Source organism: Herpailurus yagouaroundi, unplaced genomic scaffold (genome assembly GCF_014898765.1).
Source record: "Herpailurus yagouaroundi ecotype Mexico unplaced genomic scaffold, PumYag 213, whole genome shotgun sequence".
NCBI classification, from domain to species: domain Eukaryota; kingdom Metazoa; phylum Chordata; class Mammalia; order Carnivora; family Felidae; genus Herpailurus; species Herpailurus yagouaroundi.
Window position 1 is genome coordinate 13,775,605 of NW_024412444.1, and position 20,399 is coordinate 13,796,003.

The 20,399-nt window shown below is 42.8% G+C and overlaps 1 protein-coding gene across 1 annotated transcript in view; it reads right to left on the reverse strand.

Moving 5' to 3' along the window:
• The window catches only part of CACNA2D3 (calcium voltage-gated channel auxiliary subunit alpha2delta 3), an 864,056-nt gene that overhangs the window by 447,876 nt on the left and 395,781 nt on the right, over window positions 1–20,399 (reverse strand). The window contains exons 8-10 of the mRNA XM_040454466.1: window positions 20,045–20,105; window positions 19,802–19,952; window positions 7,669–7,743 (exon numbers count right to left, since the gene is read on the reverse strand). Coding sequence (XP_040310400.1) covers window positions 7,669–7,743; window positions 19,802–19,952; window positions 20,045–20,105 — 287 coding nt within the window. The remainder of the gene's footprint in view (window positions 1–7,668; window positions 7,744–19,801; window positions 19,953–20,044; window positions 20,106–20,399) is intronic.

Below are 20,399 nucleotides of genomic sequence, written 5' to 3' on the forward strand. Positions count from 1 at the left end.
TTACTTTTTAAATGTTTATTTATTTATTTTGAGAGAGAGAGACAGAGACAGAGAGAGAGGGAGACAGAGAATCCCAAGCAGGCTCCCTGCTATCAGTGCAGAGCCTGACACAGGGCTTGAACTCAGAAACCATCAGATAATAACCTGAGCCGTAATCAAGAGTTGGATGTTCACCCAACTGAGCCACCCAGGTGCCCTGAGAATGGCTATACTATTTTACATTTCTAACAGCCCTGTTTCTCCACATCCTGACTAGCATTTTGGGGCTTTATTTTTTTTAATTTAAAAAAAATTTTTATTCTAGCCATTCTGATAAGAGTGTAGTGATATCTCGTTGGGGTTTTAATCTGCATTTCCCCAGCTAATCATGTTGAATATCTTTGCATGTATTTACTTGCCATCTATCTACCCTCTTCAGTAAAATGCCTCTTCATGTCTTTTGACCATTTTCTAATCAGATTGTTTGTTCTTACTGTTGACTTTGGGTTATTTATGTATTCTCTATATACTCATTCTTTATCAGATATGTGGCTTGCAAATATAACTGGAGAGGATATTTGCAAGCCACATTCACCCTTTCATCAGGGTCTTTCACACAGCAAAAGGTTTTTTTCTAATTTTAATGAGAGAGATCTATTGTATCAAATTTTCCTTTTATGGATTGTGCTTTTGCTATCAATAGATTCTGAAGATGTTCTCCTATGTTTTTTTAAAGTGTCAAAGTTGTCCACTTTACAGTGAAGTCTTTGATCCATTAAAGTTAAATTTTGTTTAAGTGGGGAGGTTTGGATCGAGGTGAAGTGTTTTTAACTGTTTTTTTTTTATTTGTACATTTTTTGTTTATGGATGTTCAACTGCTCCAGCACCACTTATTAAGGGTAGTCTTTCTCCATTGGATTATTTTTGCATCATTGTCAAAAATCAGTTGGGCATATTTGTGTGGGTGTATTTCTGTGTTCTTTCTTCTATTCCACTGATTTATATGCTTACTCCTTCATCAACACAACACTGTCATGATTACTGTAACTATATAATAGGCTTCAGTGTAGAGTAAATTGATTTTTCCTACTTTTATTCTTTCCATGATGGTTTTACTATTCTAGGTCCTGTGCATATGTAAAATTTAAAATACGCTTGTCTATGTCTACAAAAACCTTGCTGGAATTGATAGCAATTGCATTCAACTTACAGATCAATTAGAAAAGAACTAACATCTTTACTATATTGAGTCTTTCTATCTATGAACATGGTAAGTCTTTCCATTATTTAATTAGGCCTTTGATTTCTTTCAGGATCATTTTGTAATTTTTATCACACAGAACCTGCACATGTTTTTTTTTAACTTTATTTCTTTGGAACAATTGTAAATGGTATTGGTTTTTAAATTTCAGTTCCCACATGTTTATTGTTAGTATATAGAAATAGGATTGGTTTTGGGGTGTTGACCTTGTATATGTAACTTTGTCTAACTCATTTATTAGTTCAGGTTTTGCCTTTTTGGAAAAGTCTAGGGAATTTTCTACATATATAATCATGTCATCTGAAAATAGGGAGAGTTTAATTTTTTCTTTTCAGAACTGTATGCTGTTTAGTTGTTTTCCTAGTTTTATTGTACTGGCTAGAACCTACAACCCTATGTTGAGTAAGAGTGGTAAGTGTGGACATGCTTACATGTTCCCAATTGTAAAAGAAAAGGCTTTCAAACCTTTACTGTTAAGTTTGATATGAGCTGTCGGTTTTTGTAGATGGTCGATACCAATTTGAGGAAGTTACCTCTGTTCCTATTTTGATGAGAGGTTTTTGTTTTGTTTTGTTTTTTAATCATGAATGTGTGTTGGATTTTATCAAATGCTTTCTCTGAGTTAATTGCTATGATCATAAGATTTTCCATCTCTGGCCTGTTTATATGGTGAATTACATTGATTGACACTGATGTCAAGCCAGCCTTGCATATCTGGAATAAATCCTACTTGGTGGTGGTATATTATTCTATAGATATAGATATATACATAGTTAGATTTGATGTGCTAAAATGTTGCCGAGGACTCTTGCTGTAAGTTCATGAGGGTTATGGTTGGTAGGTTTCTTTTTCTCATCATGGAGTCTCCCCTGGAAGGTAACTATAGGTTTCTTTTTCTGCACCATTTTTGTCTGGATTATCAGGGAACCACTAGACTCATAAAATCAGTTGGAGGGATTTCCCTCCTCTTCTATTTTCTGGAAGAGATTCTGTAAAATTCATAGTAATTCTTTAAAGTATTTAGAATTGTCCAGTGAAACCATCTGGGACTTGAGATTTCTCTTTGGAAGTTTTAAATTATGAATTAAATTTCTTTAATTGTTTATAGGATTATTCAGGTTATCTATTACATCTTGGTTGGATCTTAGTAGCTTGCAGTTTTAAGGATTTGGTTCATTTCTCCTAAGTTGTCAAATTCATGAGTGTAAAGTTGTTTGTAATATTCCCTTATTAATAATTTTTAATCACTGCAGTTCTGTAGTGATATTCCCCATTTCATGCCTAATGTTGGTGATTTGTGATGTCTCTCCTTTTATTTATGTCAGTCTTTCTAGAGATTTATTAGTTTAAAAAAATTTTTTTTGAAGAACCGGATTTTGGTGTCATTGATTTTTCTCTGTGGTTTTCCCGTTTCAATTTAACTGATTTTTGCTCTTTATTATTTCCTTCCTTCTGTTTGCTCTGGGTTTAGTTTGGTCTCCTTTTTCTAATTTCTTGTGGTGTGAAGTTAGATTATTAATTTGAGGCTTTCCTCTTTTTAATATAAGGATATAGTGCTGTAACTTTCCATCTCATCACTTGATTGCTTTATGCCACATCTTTTGATATATTGTCTTTTCATTTTCATTTGGTTTTATATTTTTAAAATTTCCTTCAAGACTTCCATTCGGCCCATGGATTACTTAGTGGTATACTTTATTTCTAAGTGTTTGGAGATTTTTCTGTCGTCTTTCTGTTATTGATATCTAGTTTGATTCCATTATCAACAGAAAGTATGCTCTATATGATTTCAACTCTGCTAAAGTTATTAAGGTTTGTATTTCGACCCTGAGTATGTTTTATCTTGGTGAATGTTCCATGAGTGCCTGAAAAGAATGTGTATTCTGCTGCTGTTGGGTAGAGTGTTCTATAGATGTTATTTAGATCTTATCGGTCGGTCAGTTCTTCTATATCCTTGCCGACTTTCTGTTCAGTAGTCTATTAGTTACTGACTGTGAAGTGTACAAGTCCCCAGCTATAATTGTAGGTTTATCTATTTCTACTCTCAGTTCTATTAGTTTTTGCTTCATGTATTTTGAAACTCCGTATTTGAAACTCTGGTCCAAACACATCTAGCATTGTCATGTCTTCCTGGTGGATTGATTCTTTTATTATTATGTATTGTCCTTCTTTGTCTCTAGTAATAGTAATTTTCTTTGCTTTGAAGGTGGCTTTATCTGATATTGACAGAACCACTCCTGCTTTTTTTTTAATTAATATTTGCATGGTATATCTTCTCCATCCTTTTACTTTCAACATATCTATGTCATTGCATTTCAAGTGAAACTCTAGTAGTTGGCATATGATTAGACTTTTTTTTTTAAATCCACTTGCCAACCTCTGTCTTTTAATCCGTGTGCTCAGACCATTTACATTTAAGATCATTAGTGATACGGCAGGGCTTAAGTCTGTCAATTTATCCTTTTTCCTGTTGTGTCTTATTTTTTACATTCCTATGAGTTACTTTTTAAGTACATTCCCCCCTCTATCCGGAAGTAGAACATTCGTATGAAACTTGTCATAAGCTAAAATGGTGTAAAGAAAAGAAGCAATTACCAATAATTTATATGGAAACTTTTTTGAGTGTTCCCAGACCCAAAAATAATCTCCTAGGCTTTTCGGACACCTTAGGACACATCTTGCTAAGGGACACACAAAATAAACGGAGATAAAGCACAGATGCTCACAGACAAGGTTCAAAGCTCTGGAGGCTTCATGCAAAGTTGCGAAGTGTGATTCCTGGGGAAAGAGCTTGGCAGGACGGCTCTCACTGCTCAGGGTGCACCCTGCCTCTATAATAACTCACAGCAAAACAAATGCTGGATGCTATTTTTGCTTTTTGTCTTTATAAAAGTGAAAATCCTCTCCAGATATCTTTCGGTTAGCAAAAACAGGTGTTAATGTAGGTCTTTTATAAAAGCAAAACAGTGTAAAGTGAACTTTCAAAAGTGGAGGATACCTGTATACCTCTTTTCATTGTTTTCTTAGTTGCTCTGGGTGTTGTAATATGAATATGTAATGTATCACTGTCGACTGATATCAGCACTTACCACTTTCAGAAAGATGTAGAAATCTTATTTCTAATTAGGTCCTTTTACCCTCCATACTTTAAAAATATAATCGGCTTAAGTGTTTCCTCAGCAACAGTGGCTTCTACATCAGATGATGCTATAATTTCTGCTTCAATTATCAAGTATGACCTAATAATCTCTTGATAATTAGGATACTCTATTACACTTATTCCTATTTTTACCCATTCCAATATCTGTCCTTTTTGAAGATTCAAGCCTCTTTCTGTTATTTCACTTCTATTTAGGTAACTTCTCTAGCCATTTTTTTTCTGGGTAGGTTTGCTGGTAAAAAATTTTCATAGTTTTCTTTCATCTGCATATGTCTTTACTCTCTTCATTCATTAAACACATTTTCACTGAATACAGAGTCCTGGATTGATGGTTGTTTTCCCTGAATACTTAAAAGATGCTATGCCACTTCCTTCTGGCCTCCATGATTTCATATGAGAAGTCTGCTGTCATACAAATAGGTAATCTAAGCAATGTGCCCCTTCTCTCTGTGGCTATCAAGTTATTTCTTTTCCCCTTTTCTAATTATATTTATGATGTGCCCTTCCATGGAGCGACTTGGGTTTATCCTATTTGGAGTCTACTCAGCCTCTTGAATATGTCTGTTTATGCCTTTCACTAATTTTAGGAAGTTTGCAGCCAACATATCTAGTCTTACTCTGCCTCTCCTCTGCTAGGACTTTTGTGCTATGAATGTTAGCTCTTCTGTTATCACTCCACATGTCCCTGAGACTGTTCATTTTCTTCCAGTTTATTTTCTCTCGGCTGTTCAAATTGGGTAATTTCTATCGATTTGTCCTGAAGTTTACTGATTTTGTCTTCTGTCATCTCCACTCTACTACTGAGCTGGTCCAGTGAGCTTTCTATTTTGGTGACTGTATTTTTCAGTTCTATAATTTCCATTTGGTTCTGTTTAATAACTTCTATTTCTTTGCTGAGTTTTTTTTTTTTTTTCACTTGTTTCAAGAGAATTCCTAATTGCTTGTTGAAGCAATTTTATAATTTCAACATCTGATTCATGTCAACATTGGCTTCTGTTGATGGTCTTTTCTCATTCATGTTGTGATTTGCCTGGTTTGGGGAATGACTAGGGGTTTTCGACTGCTTTCTGGGCACGTTAGGTTTTATGTTACAAGACTCTGGATCCTATATAATCTTTTTCCTAGCAGCCAGTCTCTGTGTTGAGGTATAGCACAAGGGCCCAGTGGATGCGGGTGAGGTGGAAGGTCGATTCCTCGTTGAGCCCTGAAGGGGTGGAGGGCTGCCCACTACGGTCATCCCACTGGTGTTTGTGTGCAGTAGTAAAGGTATTGTCAAGAAGGTTTTCTGTTTGAGGCTACCCCCTTCCTGGCTGTTAGGCTAGAAGGAACAGGCTTTTCTTGAATTCTTTTTTTTTTTAATTATTATTTTTGGTCTCTGCCTATTGTAGGTATGAGAGGGAGGGTCCTGGAGTGCTCCATTCAGACAGATGGTGGGAATCAACAAGAAAACCCAGGGCACTCAGCTTATGCATTTAAGTCCAGGAAGCTCATCTTCCTTTTTCACCTTCCAGAGTCTTCCTATTCTTGTTTACTGGGTTACCTCCAGGGTTTTTTAGTTGTAAGGGGAAGAATCTGATTGGAATACGGCTGTTCCTCATTGTCTGAATTAGATGTCTAGATACATTTTTATATTCAAAACTGATCCAGTCTTCAATATTCACACATTTCCAAAGACAGTTTTAAATAAATGCTTAGCTTGCTTTATCTAACAATCTTTTTTGCCTTTCATAAGACTCCATACATCCAAATATCACACTGCTCCTTGTTTATTTGGGAAGCAATCTGAAGGGAGGCCATGACCATTTTAAGCATCTTTTCTAAATTTTTATTTATTTACTTTAGACAGGGTGGGGGGCAGAGTGAGAGAGAAAGAGTCTTAAGCAGGCTCCACACTCAGCACGGAGCCCGATGCAGGCTTGATCCCATAACTCTGGGATTATGACCTGAGCTGAAATCAGAAGTCGGACACACAACCGACGGAGCCACCCACGCACCCCAAGCATCTTTTCTATTTAATGTTGCAGGCACCATCACTGGACACCTATCTGAGGCTCTGGAGGATATTCCAAAGCTATAATATTGGGAATGGGGCAGAATCCAGACCCAGGCAATGGTCAAACAAGGGGAAGGTCCCTAGGAAAGTTTGGCTATAGGTTTAAATCATTCATTCCCTACAAAGTGACCATGAACAAACATTCCCTAGATACACCTGCTCTTTGAGCTACAATGCACTTCTTCTACCCTCCTAACATAAAGCCTATTACAGTGTTTCTTGCCCCTCAAATTGAAGCTTGGACATTAGCTCTGGTATAATTTTTCCTTCTCACTCTGTGTTCTAGCTGACATGAATTTCTCCTAATCCTCTGTTGTTCACTCCCTCAGAAATGCCACCTGCACCTAAGATGCCACCAATGCCACTCCCTGCCCACTTGAGCCACGAGGGGTCTCCCCAGAACAGGCACAGTGCCTCACAGAAACCTACCCTGGCAGTGCCCTGAGCCACGTCGTGGGAATCTGCTCTCCAGGAGAGGAGCAGCCTGTCATGGCAAATACAACGAAACAACACGAGTAATGGCAGCTGTGTGTTCTAGGAGGTGTGATATTGTTGCTACACAGCTAATTTGACCTAAATTGTCACCCGGCCCTGTAGGGGGTGCTATAGTGGTACCTATAGCGGTCTGTACTCATAAGTTTAAAGATGGATAAGGGGAAAAAGGATTTATTTTATAGAAACCTATTCTGGGCATTTTCCCAGAATGCTCCAATAGGAAGAGAAACTTTTACCCCATTTCCCAAGGTCCTCCTTTAACACATCCTTCATTTGTTCCAACGCTCAGAGCACTGAACACACAGCAGTGAGCAGACATCATCCCTGTCCTCATAAAGCTTACCTTCTAACCTGGGAGACAAGTTACCCCCATAGATACCCCAATGATTATTTAATCAGCTGTAGGAAGAGCAACAACAGATTTAACAAGTGGGTTCAATTTTCTTTGAAATCTCAGCAAAAGCTATTTTCTTTCAATGGTTTCAACATAGGTATCAAGCATGACACAGGAAGTACATAAAGCAAGAAAAAGTAAATCAATGCAATCATTTCAGAACTACTGAGCTTCTGAACTCAATGTAATTATTTTACTGCCATGATTAAAGGCAATACATTTGATGAGTTCCTAAAAAGTAGAATAGAATTAGCATCAGCCACTACCATAAGGGAGAGTAGGCCATGCCATGACCCCTGATGCACCTGCCCGGCCACAGACCCTACCTCCTTGTTTGTCCTGTCAGCTTGCACCAATGTCCCGTTCAGGCAAGGTTCCACATAGTGAAGCTCCTCATTATACTGCAAAGAGATGAAATAGCCAAGAGAACACAATTAACCATTTTAGTGGTACCAAATAACTGAAGGATACATGCCAACAAACAAAAAAGCAACATAACTAGGGGTTCGATTCGTTCACATAGGTGACTTTCTCAATCGGTGCCCCTATATAAAATTGTGCTTAAGTGCCCAATATTCTTTCCTTGTTTGAGGAAGGAAGTTCTAGAGCATGTGCTGATATATGGCAGCGTTTAGGGTGTATACAGTTAACTGACAGTCCTTCAGGAGTGGCCCCGTGGCCATGACTGACAGTGCATGATCCAGGTGGGATCTAAAGAGCATCCCAGACTTGGGCAGATATAGTTCCAGCTCCTGTCTTTGGTTTTACGGAGCCAAAGGACCCGTGTGTGGGTCACACGTGAGTGACAACAGAATCGAGGAAAGGAGAGGACCTTGATATTCCCCGGTCACTCTGGGAGGCTCTGCGGGTATGGGTCAGAGCACTGCTCATGAGCAGTGACACCACCTTCCACACAGGCCAATGCCGACCTTCCCATTATTTTTTATCCCAGAATACCCAGAATATGACCATTTGTTTTTGTCCAAACTCACAACTAGGGAGTGGAAATTTGAGTGCTCTTATCTTCACTTCTCTCATCAAGCATGATTCTCCGCACTATGGCGAGGCTGGGTCCTTCTAAAACACAAATTGGATCACGCTGCATCCTGCCAATCCCATTCACACTTTCCACTGCTCTGCAAATCAGCCTTGCCAGGGTACGGTAGGGCTCTGGACACTTGGCCCTGTTGACCTTCCCAACTTCGCTCCTTCATTATCCCTCCCTAGAGACTTGGCACTGGCAGCCCTAACTCCCTTCCTGTCCTCTGATATATCCCATCTTGTCCTCCCACACAGGGCCCTCTGCCTGGAGCCTTGCTCTGGCATCTCCCAGCTGATTCCCATTCATCCTCTGGATCAGCTCATTCCTGCCTCCTCTGAGAAGCAGCCTGTGGTGTAGGTGAGGCTCCTCTCCTGTAAACTCCCAAATCCTAACAGCCTGGTGCCTGGATCCCTCACCACAGGTGGGGCCACACTGTAAGGGTCCATATCCGGTTCCTCAGTATGTCCCCTAGTGACAACGACAGCGGTGGGCTCACAGTAGGTGCCCAAGTACAACGTGTTCAAATGAGTGTCATCATGTTTCCACTGCAGTGACCAAAAACCCAGCCCGGAGCTCCAGAGGAAGGGAACCAGAACCACCTCTCACAGGCCCAGCTCTCAAGCAAAGTCTGGCTAAGGGGTTTGGACTTTAAGTGTGCGGAGTGAGGACCATGGAGGGCTATGCACAGGGAAGTGGGGGAAATAGAGATGAGCTTGAGCCCACCGCTTTTGGACACACTACAGGGACAGACTGAAGAGGGCCAGAACTACAGCTGCTACAACAGTGACGGAGATTATCCTGTTCCAGTGCCGAGGTGCTTGCTAATAAGCAAGTAGGAGCAGTGATAATACTGACATATGCAACTCACTGTTAGTGAGCCCTGACTCCACCTGGGCACAGACTAGACTTCATTCACGGGACACCTCAACCTCCTGCGGTAAGCCCTTCCAATTACTCCCCCTTCACAGATGGGGAAAACGGGGCAAACCAAGGATGGCCAACTTGCCCAAAGTCCCTGGGGAGTATACAAGGGGTGCAGTCCTAATTCAAACCCAGGTAGTTTGACCTTATAGCTACTGACCTGAGGACCTCAAAGTCCCCAATTTCTCTTCTCTGGCCCCCAAGATTCTATGCTTTCTATCAGCCTGACTTTTGCTTCCTCTTTAATCTTGGTTCTTAGTCACAGAAAAGCACTTGAAAAATTGTCGCTCAATGGTCATAGAGCTTAGATCTCCTCTGAGGAGGCATGGACTAAAAAAAAAAAAAAAAAAAAAAACACATTTACACAATTCTGAAATTAGCCCTTGACAAATGGGACCATGACTTTCAGTCCACAAATGGAACATCATCTGAGGATCCAGGAAGCAATTCACAGTCCAACCTGAAGAAGAGTCTCTCCAACGTTCTCAGTCCATATTGGACTGAGGTGGGCAGTTGTTGAAAAAAAGCAGCTATTTCCCTGTCCTCTGTCTCCCTTGCTGACTGAGTTGGTTGAGAGTGACAAGATACCCATTCCTAGGGGCGCCTGGGTGGCGCAGTCGGTTGAGCGTCCGACTTCAGCCAGGTCACGATCTCGCGGTCGGTGAGTTCGAGCCCCGCGTCGGGCTCTGGGCTGATGGCTCAGAGCCTGGAGCCTGTTTCCGATTCTGTGTCTCCCTCTCTCTCTGCCCCTCCCCCGTTCATGCTGTGTCTCTCTCTGTCCCAAAAATAAATAAACGTTGAAAAAAAATTTTTTTAAAAAAAGATACCCATTCCTAAAGCCTGAAGCAAAACCAGACTTAGCCAATCACATCTATCCCATCCTCCTCTGCTAAAAGCATGCTTTCCTAGCTTGTCTTGAAGCTAGAGATGGTCCCTTGATTCATTCCCAGGCAACTAAATGTAAGGGTTCATTTTCTGGAAAGTTTAATGAGTTTTTTTCTTGCCATTATGGGAAAACTCTCCTCTACCCAATGCCTTCCTTCTCTCCTTCCTTCCCACTTGGGATGCCATTGTGGGGTTGTAGCAGTCATTGTGCAACAATGGGGGTGACAAGATTAAGAATGGAGAGCAAAGGTCAGGAAGATGGAGCCAATGTGGGTCCTTGAGGACACTGTTGAAGCATCATACCAAACCTGCAGCCGCCCTGCTCCACATCTCTTCCGTGAGATTATGAGATGCCTATAGGCTAAAGCAGCCTTTATTCAGGTGTCCTATACCTTGCAGTCCCAAACTTCCCAGTTCCATTTTCCACGTAAATTTTAAACTTCATCTACATTCTGCCTAATATATACCATCAATATTGATTCCTGGGGTTGTGTACTCTGAGGCGGGAGTCAGGACACTTGGGTCCACATCTACCCTGCCATATACTCCCTGCGTGGCCTTGGGAAAGACACTGAACCTTGGGTCACAGATTCGTATGCATAAGAAGGTGCTAATTCATCTTCTGTTTACCCTCCAGGGGTTCCTGTGAGGATCCAGTGAGGCAACAGACCTGAAACAGCTTGGCTAGTGTAAAGGTCCATACATGTGGGGGGCTGCAGAGGGGGCTGGAAAGTAAAGAAGACCAAGATGTTCTTGCCCTCATCAGGGAGGAACATGTGCAGTAATCAAAACCATGCTCGCCATCGCTGTGTGAGCCGTGGCCACAGTGGAGGAATCTGCTCTTCTGAACCCCCGCCAGCTTGTTAGTGGCATCATCCAAGCTTGCAGTTGACTAATTTCCCTTGACTGCATCAGGATAAAGCTATGCTGAGCAATCTGGTGTGTATCACCAAAGGGAGCTGGGCTCAGCCGTCCGTGTGAGGGAACGGTGCACACCAGGCAGCTGTGCCGAGGAGGCCCATGGGCCGTGTGTGCTCACCATGCTCGCCGCACTACCCACTGCTCCTCCCTAGGGGAACGCCAAGGGCGCCCTGTATGTGAAACTGTTTCCACGCTCCCAGCAGCTCGCCGTTTGGAAACCTTCCAGTTCCTACAGTTTAATGGATGTTCTCTGGATTTCTACTTGGTGAAACGATGATGTGGGATGGCCAGATCAATTCACAACTGAAGATCGGGTCAACTCCAGCCCTAAGATCCAACGGCCTGATAAACAGCTCTCCTTCGTCCCTACTTAAACAATCAGACATCATTAGTCTAAAAAAGAGACGGATGCAGTGTGCACTGTCGTCACTGGCCACGTAGAATTCTCTTCTGCCATTTGCTTTTGCACCCTCCCACTGCTAGGAATGAACCCTAGAGAGGCGCTCAGCCATCTCTCTCTCTCCCCCCAAAGTGGGTAGTCCTTCCTGTAAATCTCGGGGAAATGGGAAGAGTCTCTTAGCATGGTGGGAGAGAGCTGAGGCAGCCCCGGAGATGGTCAAGCCAGTCCACCAACTACGTACTAAGAAGGTAGACAAAGAATTTTCACCCCTTAAAGAGCTAGGACCGCCACATGGTCACATCTGTTTCTTTCTCCCCTTCTTCCTTGTTGGCTCTCCTCTTCTGATTCACACACGGGTAGAACAGTAGAGCCAAAGCAACAGAGGCAGACAGCCCCGAGTTCAAATCCTGGCTCTGCCACACACCAGCCGGGTGACCTTGGCCAAGGCTTCTCAGCTCTCTGAGTCTCAGTATTTGTGTTGGGGAAATGGGAATTGTAACTGGATTTCCCCCCATGAACTCACTGTGAGGATGAAAAGAGGTAACTGGGTGAAGAGTCAACACAGAACTCAGCATATAAGAAAGAGGAAGACGGCATCTGGATGCACAAGCACAAGGAACCAAGAAAATATATACGTGAGTGTCATGTGTGCTACTAGAGAGAAAGACCAACAGATGTGGCCTCCAACTGGAGCTGACATTTGCTGAGTAGGAAGGGGGTGTTGAGGACAGGGGTCACAGGCCCCGACCTCCCCTGGAGAGTGAGGCGCTGCGTTCGTTGGACAGAAGTGCTGTGGCCATAGGCCCACGTGACTGTCTAAATACCCAAGATGGAAACCACCACGGTGCACAGCTGCACACTGTCCCACTCCATGCCACACTCTGAACCCTCTCAGTGACAGGGGTCTGTGGCAGACATGGAGTCAAGACAGTGCAGCCGGCTTACTGCCAAATCCCCTCCCAGGAAGGCATCTGCCACCGGGCCCTTTGTTCCTTTGTTTGTTCACTGAATAGTAACTAACCTGCTAGGTACCATAAAACATAAAACACTGACTAAACTTGCACGTGAACATCATTGCAGAGTTCTCATGAGCCAATTTTTCCTACTTGTATCCATAAAAAAATATGCTCATTACATCCAAAGATATTGCTTTGGAAGATACTGTTTCTCCTTTTTGTGATAAAAAAGTGCATATCTATGGTGCTGCCATGGTCCATCCAAAAAACAAAACCAGGCTTGATGTAAACCCGTGGTCTTCTTCAGGGATTAGACTACCACCCACTCTTCTCTCCTCTCGGGAACTGTTCCTCCCTTCCTCCCAGGCCAACCACACAACTCTGGGCTCTGACAGTGAGGACACGTCACCACCTGCCTTTTCCTTCCTTCTGCACAATCCCTGCAGGCATTCGTCACCTCTGTCATTTTAAAGACACAGCAAAATCCTCAATGGGAAGTTTAATGATCTGAAATAGGAAAGGCGAGGTTTAGGTTTCATTAAATGAATGGCCGGAATGTGCTGGAGAAGGATCTAAAAATAAAGAGTTAAGTGGGCCGGGCTCGCCCACCAAGGCTCACACAAGTTTTGGCACTGGTGTAGGATCGTGCCACATGTTGGCTCACAAAAATCGAAGCCTAGAGCCCAGGAGTGAAAACCAGCTGACTCTGGGCTCTGGATGATATTGAGAACTCAACCCTACTTCGTGCCGGAAGCTGGGCTGGAGGATGAAAGCCATGGAGCTTCCAGGCCTAACAGAAGAAGACCATTAACTGCCTAAAAAAGAGGATGAGGGGAGACCTAATCAAGAAGGGGGAAACTTTAGGGGGATGTCCCTATACATCACTCTGCAGCTGACCCTCCACGTCCTCCGCTGCCTCCAGGTAGAGTTCCAGTTCTTTGTGTGGGTTGGTCTGGCCTGCCTCTCTCAATCCAGCCCCGTTCTTTTTATCATCAACCCCCCCCCCCCAGCCACCAACCCCACCTCCCACATTCTCCACCCCCCTTCCAATGCGTCCAGAAAATAAGCTCCTTTCAGGTGTTCCCACCAGGCCCAGCCCTTCAGGCCAGTACTTCCTGGGGGTTGGAGAGGAGTGACTACCTCCTGCAAAGAGCAACTTCCTCCTCACCTGTGCATTCTCCCCGCCTATCCCATCTCCTGCAGAAGCCCCCTACCTTATTGTTCCCTTAGTCATCACTTTTTCTAAGACACCATCACTGAGTCCCCAGCCTGCCCAGCTCTGTGCCCTCCTAGAGCCCCTCACTGCACCCTCAAAGATCACACTGCCCCGACTCTGCCCTGAGCACCTGCTTCCTGGATGTCTCCATACCTAACACTCACACACACAAAACCTCAAGGTCCACAGCCTGTCTTCTTTAGTTGCAAAGGCAGCCTTAGTACTTAACACTTCACTCTTAGCACTCAATAGTATTTGTTGAAAGAATAAATAATCAGAACAAAGAGATGAAAGGCAAAGATATAGAGAAGATTATGGAGGGAAAAGGAGAGGCACAAACCTGGGGGGGGGGGGAACTGACACAGAAGAAAAAACAAAAAACAACAAAAAAAGAGAATCTCTATCCCTTTCAAAAAACAGATAAAAAGTAAATGAACTAAGTGGGTACATTTTAGAGAATCCTAAGTTACACACACACACACACACACACACACACACACACACACACACACCCCAAACCACAGAATTACAAGGCTGGCATGCTCATGCAGGGCAAGAAACTGATGCAGAATTGCTGGAACTCCATTAAATATTTATACGGTTTTATTGGGCGCGCTTTTGATTAAATAACCTTTCGAATGAAAATGTGTAGGGTTTATGTAATGAAGCAGATGAGCCCACAGTATTTTCAGCAGTACAGGCATCCCAGGGATCTTCTGCATTAGAGGAGCTTCCTGTGTAATTTGAAACACAACTGGACGTAATTAGTAGTACAGAACAAATGAGCACTGAAAGAAAATACCAGCCTCATACTTTTAATACGGAATCGATTACTTTAAAGAGTAAATCCGTAGCAGACAAAGCACTGGAGGAACGGTTCTAAAGAAAATTCTGCAAATTAAAACCAGGGCACCAGAAAGTTCTGGGTTGAACTAACAAATGGTGCTCTTCTCTATTCAACTCGGCACAAACACAGGCTGCAGGAAGCATTTAAATTGATTTAACAATATCAGTCCAGTTAATACTGTGTTCGTTTAATGCATGGCTTAGGCTTCTGTAAAACCATTTTTCAAATTTCAGCATCGGACAGAATTAGCACCCTCATTTTTATGATAATATTGTTAATTTAATGCATGGCTTGTAGTTAGACTTCAAAGCAAATCAGAAAAATATGCCTTTTCTCTTGTCAGTGACATCTCTCTTCATGCACCAGTGGTTTGACCTTAAATTTTAACTTTGGCTGCACAAAATCACTCTCTTATTTCTTCTACTCTTTTATAATTCACCCATTTAGTTCATCAGTCTTAGATTTTGCAATACCCTGTCCGTGAAAGCTAAAACAGTTTCTAACATTATCGTTTCACATTTACTCTCTGGAAAGACCTGAATTGGAAGCTTTTCAGTATAATATATAAGATGCATTTAGCCAATGAGCTTAATACAAACATGCACACGTGCACACAGGGCTGAAACAGCCAAGGAAAGACTCTTACTATTTACATCTTCTCCCCCCCTTCCCTTATTAAGGCACTGAAAACCAAGGGGCAACAATGAAGTAGATCTGTATAAACAAATACCTAGGATGCACATGGGCTCCCAACACTGAAAAACAAGAGTGTATTCTTTACTTCTCTCTGAAACTCTGAAATGTCTCCTCAAACATCTACCCAACGAGCAGGAGAAAGCGGACAGTGTAATGAAAGGTGAAATGATCATGTCCTCTCCCATAAATGGACTCCAGCCGACAAGAACAGGGCACTCAAACAGATTTGTGGGGCATTCTGGATGGAGTTTCAAACCTCCCATCGTCCTGCACGTACAAGAATCTGCAGTAGGGTCTCCCTCTAGGCGGAGGCAAGTAACCATTCTCAACAGACTGAAAAACCTACATACACCATCTTACTCGAGCAATTTTACCAGCGTAGAAACCGAAGGTAATGGAGGAAAAGAACACCACCATGATGTGGCAAGGCAACATTGGTGAAACATATTTAGGATTGACAGAGACAATTCAAGGGAATGAACATGGACGTTTGCCAGTTACAAATCCACTATTTAGAACTCTCAAAATGTTGGCGTCATGGACTGAATGTTTGTGCGCCCTCCCCACAGTTTCATGTTGAAGCCTTAACCCACAATGTGGAGATGGGGCCTTGGGAGGGGGTTAGGGCTAGGTGAGGTCATGAGGATGGGGCTTCGTAACTGGCACCTGCGTAAGAGGAGACCAGGATAGAGCTGGCTCCCTCTTTCTCTCTCTCTCTCCGGGAACATAGGTGAATGGCTGTCAACGAGCCAGGAAGGGAAGCCTCACAGAAACCAAACCCTACTGGACCTTGATATTTGACTTTCCAGCCTGTACAACTGTGAGAAAATAAATTTCTGTTGTGTAAGCTACCCACATTATGGTATTTTGTTACAGCAGATGGAGCTGAGTACTAAAGGCATACCTTGTTTTATTGTGCTTCCCAGAGTCTGCGTTTTTTTCACAAGGTTACTTTCTGAAGGTTTGTAGCAACTTTCTGCTATTTTTCCAATAGCATTTGCTAACTTTGTGTCTGTCTGTCACATTTTGGTAATTCTCGCACTATTTCAAACTTTATTATTATTATATTTGTTATGGTGATCTGGGATCATCAATGAAAGCTCAGATGATGGTTACCATTTTTTAGCAATGAAGTATTTTTAAATTAAGGCACATACATTGTTTTTTAGACCCAACGCTATTGCATACTTACAGACTACACTGTCATGTAAACATAACTTTTATATGCGCTGGGGAACCAAAAATTTGCCTCGTTTTATCGCGATATTCACTTTACCCACAGTGGTCTGGACCCAAACCCGTCATATCTCCAAGGTACGCCTGTGCAGTTTCTAAGTGTGTAACCATTATAAGACCCTACTTAGTGGACATTCTCGTAATACCTAAGTATGTGCATGCCTTTTGGTGCAGCAATTCCACCTCCAGATATTATTCAGTAGAAGCACACCCAACCCTGCAAGAATACATGCCCAAGTCCGTTCTCTGCAGTACTCTCGAGCAGAAGAGAGACCCAGAACAGCATGACGTCCAGCAAAGGGGGACTGGTTAAATAATTAATGTCAACTACAGGGTGATGAAATGCTCTGCTCTTCAAATACACTTGCTTGCAATAAAAGCATAGAAGCAAGTTGCTGAGTACTCCGGAAAACAGGATTCTACTGCTGGGGAAAAATTACATATGTTCATATACTTGGAAAACCTTGAAATATGTGGCAAACAGCAAGAGAATAGCAACTTTTCTGATTGTTTAAAATGTTTACATAAGTTGCCTGTAATAAAACAATCAACGTGTAAAAGTCACTGTTAATTAGTGGTTCCTTTTCTCACCCCGGGGCTTTTAATATAAATTCACTAAAGAATTTGATCCATTCTCTTACCCCTTAGGGGGACAGCCTTCACAATTTTACTATTGAGGCTTCAAATAAAAAAGTTCAGAGTATCTTCCTAATCGCCCAAATAATTATGTAAATGGTCTTGAAGTTGATCATTTATGTTGAAAACTTACAAGCAGATGTACAGTGAGGGTTAATGGGACCTCTAATGGGTTTCTTTATATAAGGGGACAATTTGGGGTAAAAAAAAATTAATTAATTTTCTTCCTTAACTATTCTATAATAACTAGCATGTCTGCTTTTAATTATCTTAATCACTCCGTCTTCATTATTGGGTTGACACTGTTTGTATATCTTAATGAACTTACAGAGATTATTTCAATCGATTGGTTTTGTTAACAGAACAATAAATCCTGACTGATAAAGGATCCACAATGTAATTAGTTAGCACTTCTTATTATGCTAATTTATGATACTTCTGTAATGAGTAATTAAAGATTAATAAGAAAGATAGTCCCAAATTAGCTGCTTCTTATCTGTAAATGCTTCAGGATGTGTGGGGATCAGGCTACATTTGCATATTCACAATGAGACTGGTAACTAGAGTAGCTTTTCTGAATTTAGAAACCCGAAGTTCTGTCTGAAAGTTTCCTTAAAGAACTGTGCCCTGGGGCCATAGAATTTCACAGCAAGATGTTTGAGTCACTCAACTATGATCTCTTCACTTCTGCTCAGGAAGCAGGATGAGGTAAAGCCAGACAGTTTCTGAGTTTTTACTGGGCCACTTTTTCTGGCTGTGTGACCTCTAGCTGGTATCTTCTTTTTATTATTCTTATTATTAACTTATTTTAAGAAAGAGAGAGCCTGCGGGCAGTGGGGGATGGGCAGAGAGAGAGAAAGAAAGAGAGAGAGAGAGAGAGAGAGAGAGAGAGAGAGAGAGAGGCAGAGAGAGAGGGAAACAGAGAATCCTAAGCGGGCTCCATGCTGACAGCACAGAGCCCAATATGGGGCTCAAACTCATGAACCATGAGATCATGACCTGAGCCAAAATCAAGAGTTGAACATTAACCGACCGAGCTGCCCGGGCACCCCTAGATGGTAGCTTCTACCTGTCGGTTCCTCTGTGCCCAGAGCTGGGGCGAAGATCCCATGAGATCCCCCACATGGGACACTCATGAGGGCTGGCATAAGGTGGGCGAGGCAGCTTCAGGGATTATCCTTTCAGCAGTATTTACACTCTCACTATTTGCCAGGCACTGTCTCGGGCACTGGGTATAGTTGAATAAATAAACAAGCCTAACCCCTGCTCCCATGGAATCTATTGTTCTCCTTCTCTTCCTTTTCTTTAGGGATTTTAAAAATCTGAAGCTACAAATCATGGTGGCCCACAGTTGTGCCTTCCTGCTCAGTCTCATCAGAAGCATGCGGGCAGGACACTAATTCGAGCCATTTAAGTGCCATTTAAACACCCGTGCCCTCTGCCTCGCCAATAAAAGTAGGCTCTGTGCCCATGCAGAAGGCTGCCTAGATACAGGATCCCATGATGACACATCTGCTCAGGAGCCTGGGGAAGCCACACAGACCACAGCAAGGGCATGCTTGGAGCCTGTCTGCACTACTCTTCAAACAACACCCCTTCTTTCATGTCCTGCCATTGGGGGGGGGGAGGCTCCTGTGCCCCAGCTCAGGTAGTCCTGGCAGCAACTCTGCAGGTAATATGATTACTCAAGCTTCAGCTGACAGTTTGCCTCAAGATGTGCAGCTTGCTGTATGGGACAGAACTATTCAAAACTAAGTCCCAACCCCGAAGCACACACTCTGTTCACCACACCACGTTGCCTTGACTGCCTTTTGCAGCCACTCAGTGTCCTAGGCAGAGGTGGTGCGGCAAAGCACGGGTGACTACCAGGCAGGAGCTCCTGGTAAAGTACTCAGGGAAAAGAAGCAGGCTTGTTGTGGCTATAGTTTTTGGAAAAAGAGTAGGAGGGACATAAGGTGCGTGATGAGACTCACACCAGAGAACTGGGGAGAAGAGGAAAAAGAGCTGGAAATGGAATTCAGAAGCCATTGCTCCCTTCCAGGAAGCATGTTATTACTATCCTGTTTGGGTCCCGGGTCTCTCACCTCCCTGTTCTATAACCTTGGGCAAGTCACTGGCCTTCGCAACCCCAGCAGCCTCATCGGAGAAAATGCAAAAACTATGCTAAAATTGCCATGAGGAACAAACGACCACGCAAATATGAAGGGTAAGCGAACGGCATTCAGTATGCACTTAATAAACGCACTTTTGTTTATGAAGCTGAGACAAAGGGTTCTGTGAGCCTTAAACAGCTCTCTACAGCGTAGTTGTTTTGTCATCATGATTAGTATTCCTATCATGGTCTTCAGACCAAACCAGCTTAAAGTTAATCTCCACTAGCCGTCTGAGGAATATCTTGCAAGACCTAATTCCCCAAGGTTCTGAAAAGGTTGGCTCCCCAGGAAAACCAAATCTGGTGCTACTCTTCCAGATGGCAGTGCCTGAGTGCGAGGTGAGGAGAGGAAATGTGCTCGACTGCTTTCCCAGACTCTGAAAGCCATTCCGACATCGTGATTCAGGGAGCTCACATGGGGCTAACTGGTCCTCATCTCGGGCAGGACTTCTAATGTTGTGTGTACAAAAGCAATGAGAATGTGAACCGGTTGCTGCTAAAAGATCAAATGAACCCAAAGCGCAGAGAAAGCACAAAACAGCTGCACTCACAGCAATTATGTTGAAAAAGTCATCATCCCCCAGCGTATCCAGAATAGATGAGACGGTTTGCTTTGCAATAGTCAGACGGAGCCCTTTCATGCTGCCACTGACGTCCACTAAAATGACCACGTCTTTCGGAGAAGTCGCTGCTTGGATGTACCTAGGTCAGGGGAAAATTAAGCAAAAAATGAATTATGAACCTCTCCACAAGTTCTCTTTAAAAAGTAACTAAGAGGTTTGACCATTTCCTACCATTTTCGGTTCCTGCAGTCAAAGGCAATGACTCCATTCTCATCTGGTTCCCATTTAATCCCTAGAAGAAAAATACAGTTATGAGAAACCCAGGAACTCCAAATATTTATTCATAGCATTTCAAGGCTGCTCTGCTTTGCTGATTGAACAGACAGGGTGAAAAATCACATGCAATGACCAGCTCATCACATGCTCCATCACCGGCTCAGGGAAGGTGCTTCAGGGCTAGAACACTATAGCAAACATGGCCTTAGCTCAGTTGCTTTAAGGCCTGCTGGAGAGTGGGGACATCTTCAGTAACGTTTGTCTCTCAGGGAAGGACAGGACTCCAGCCCCTTCCCGTGGTTAATGATGA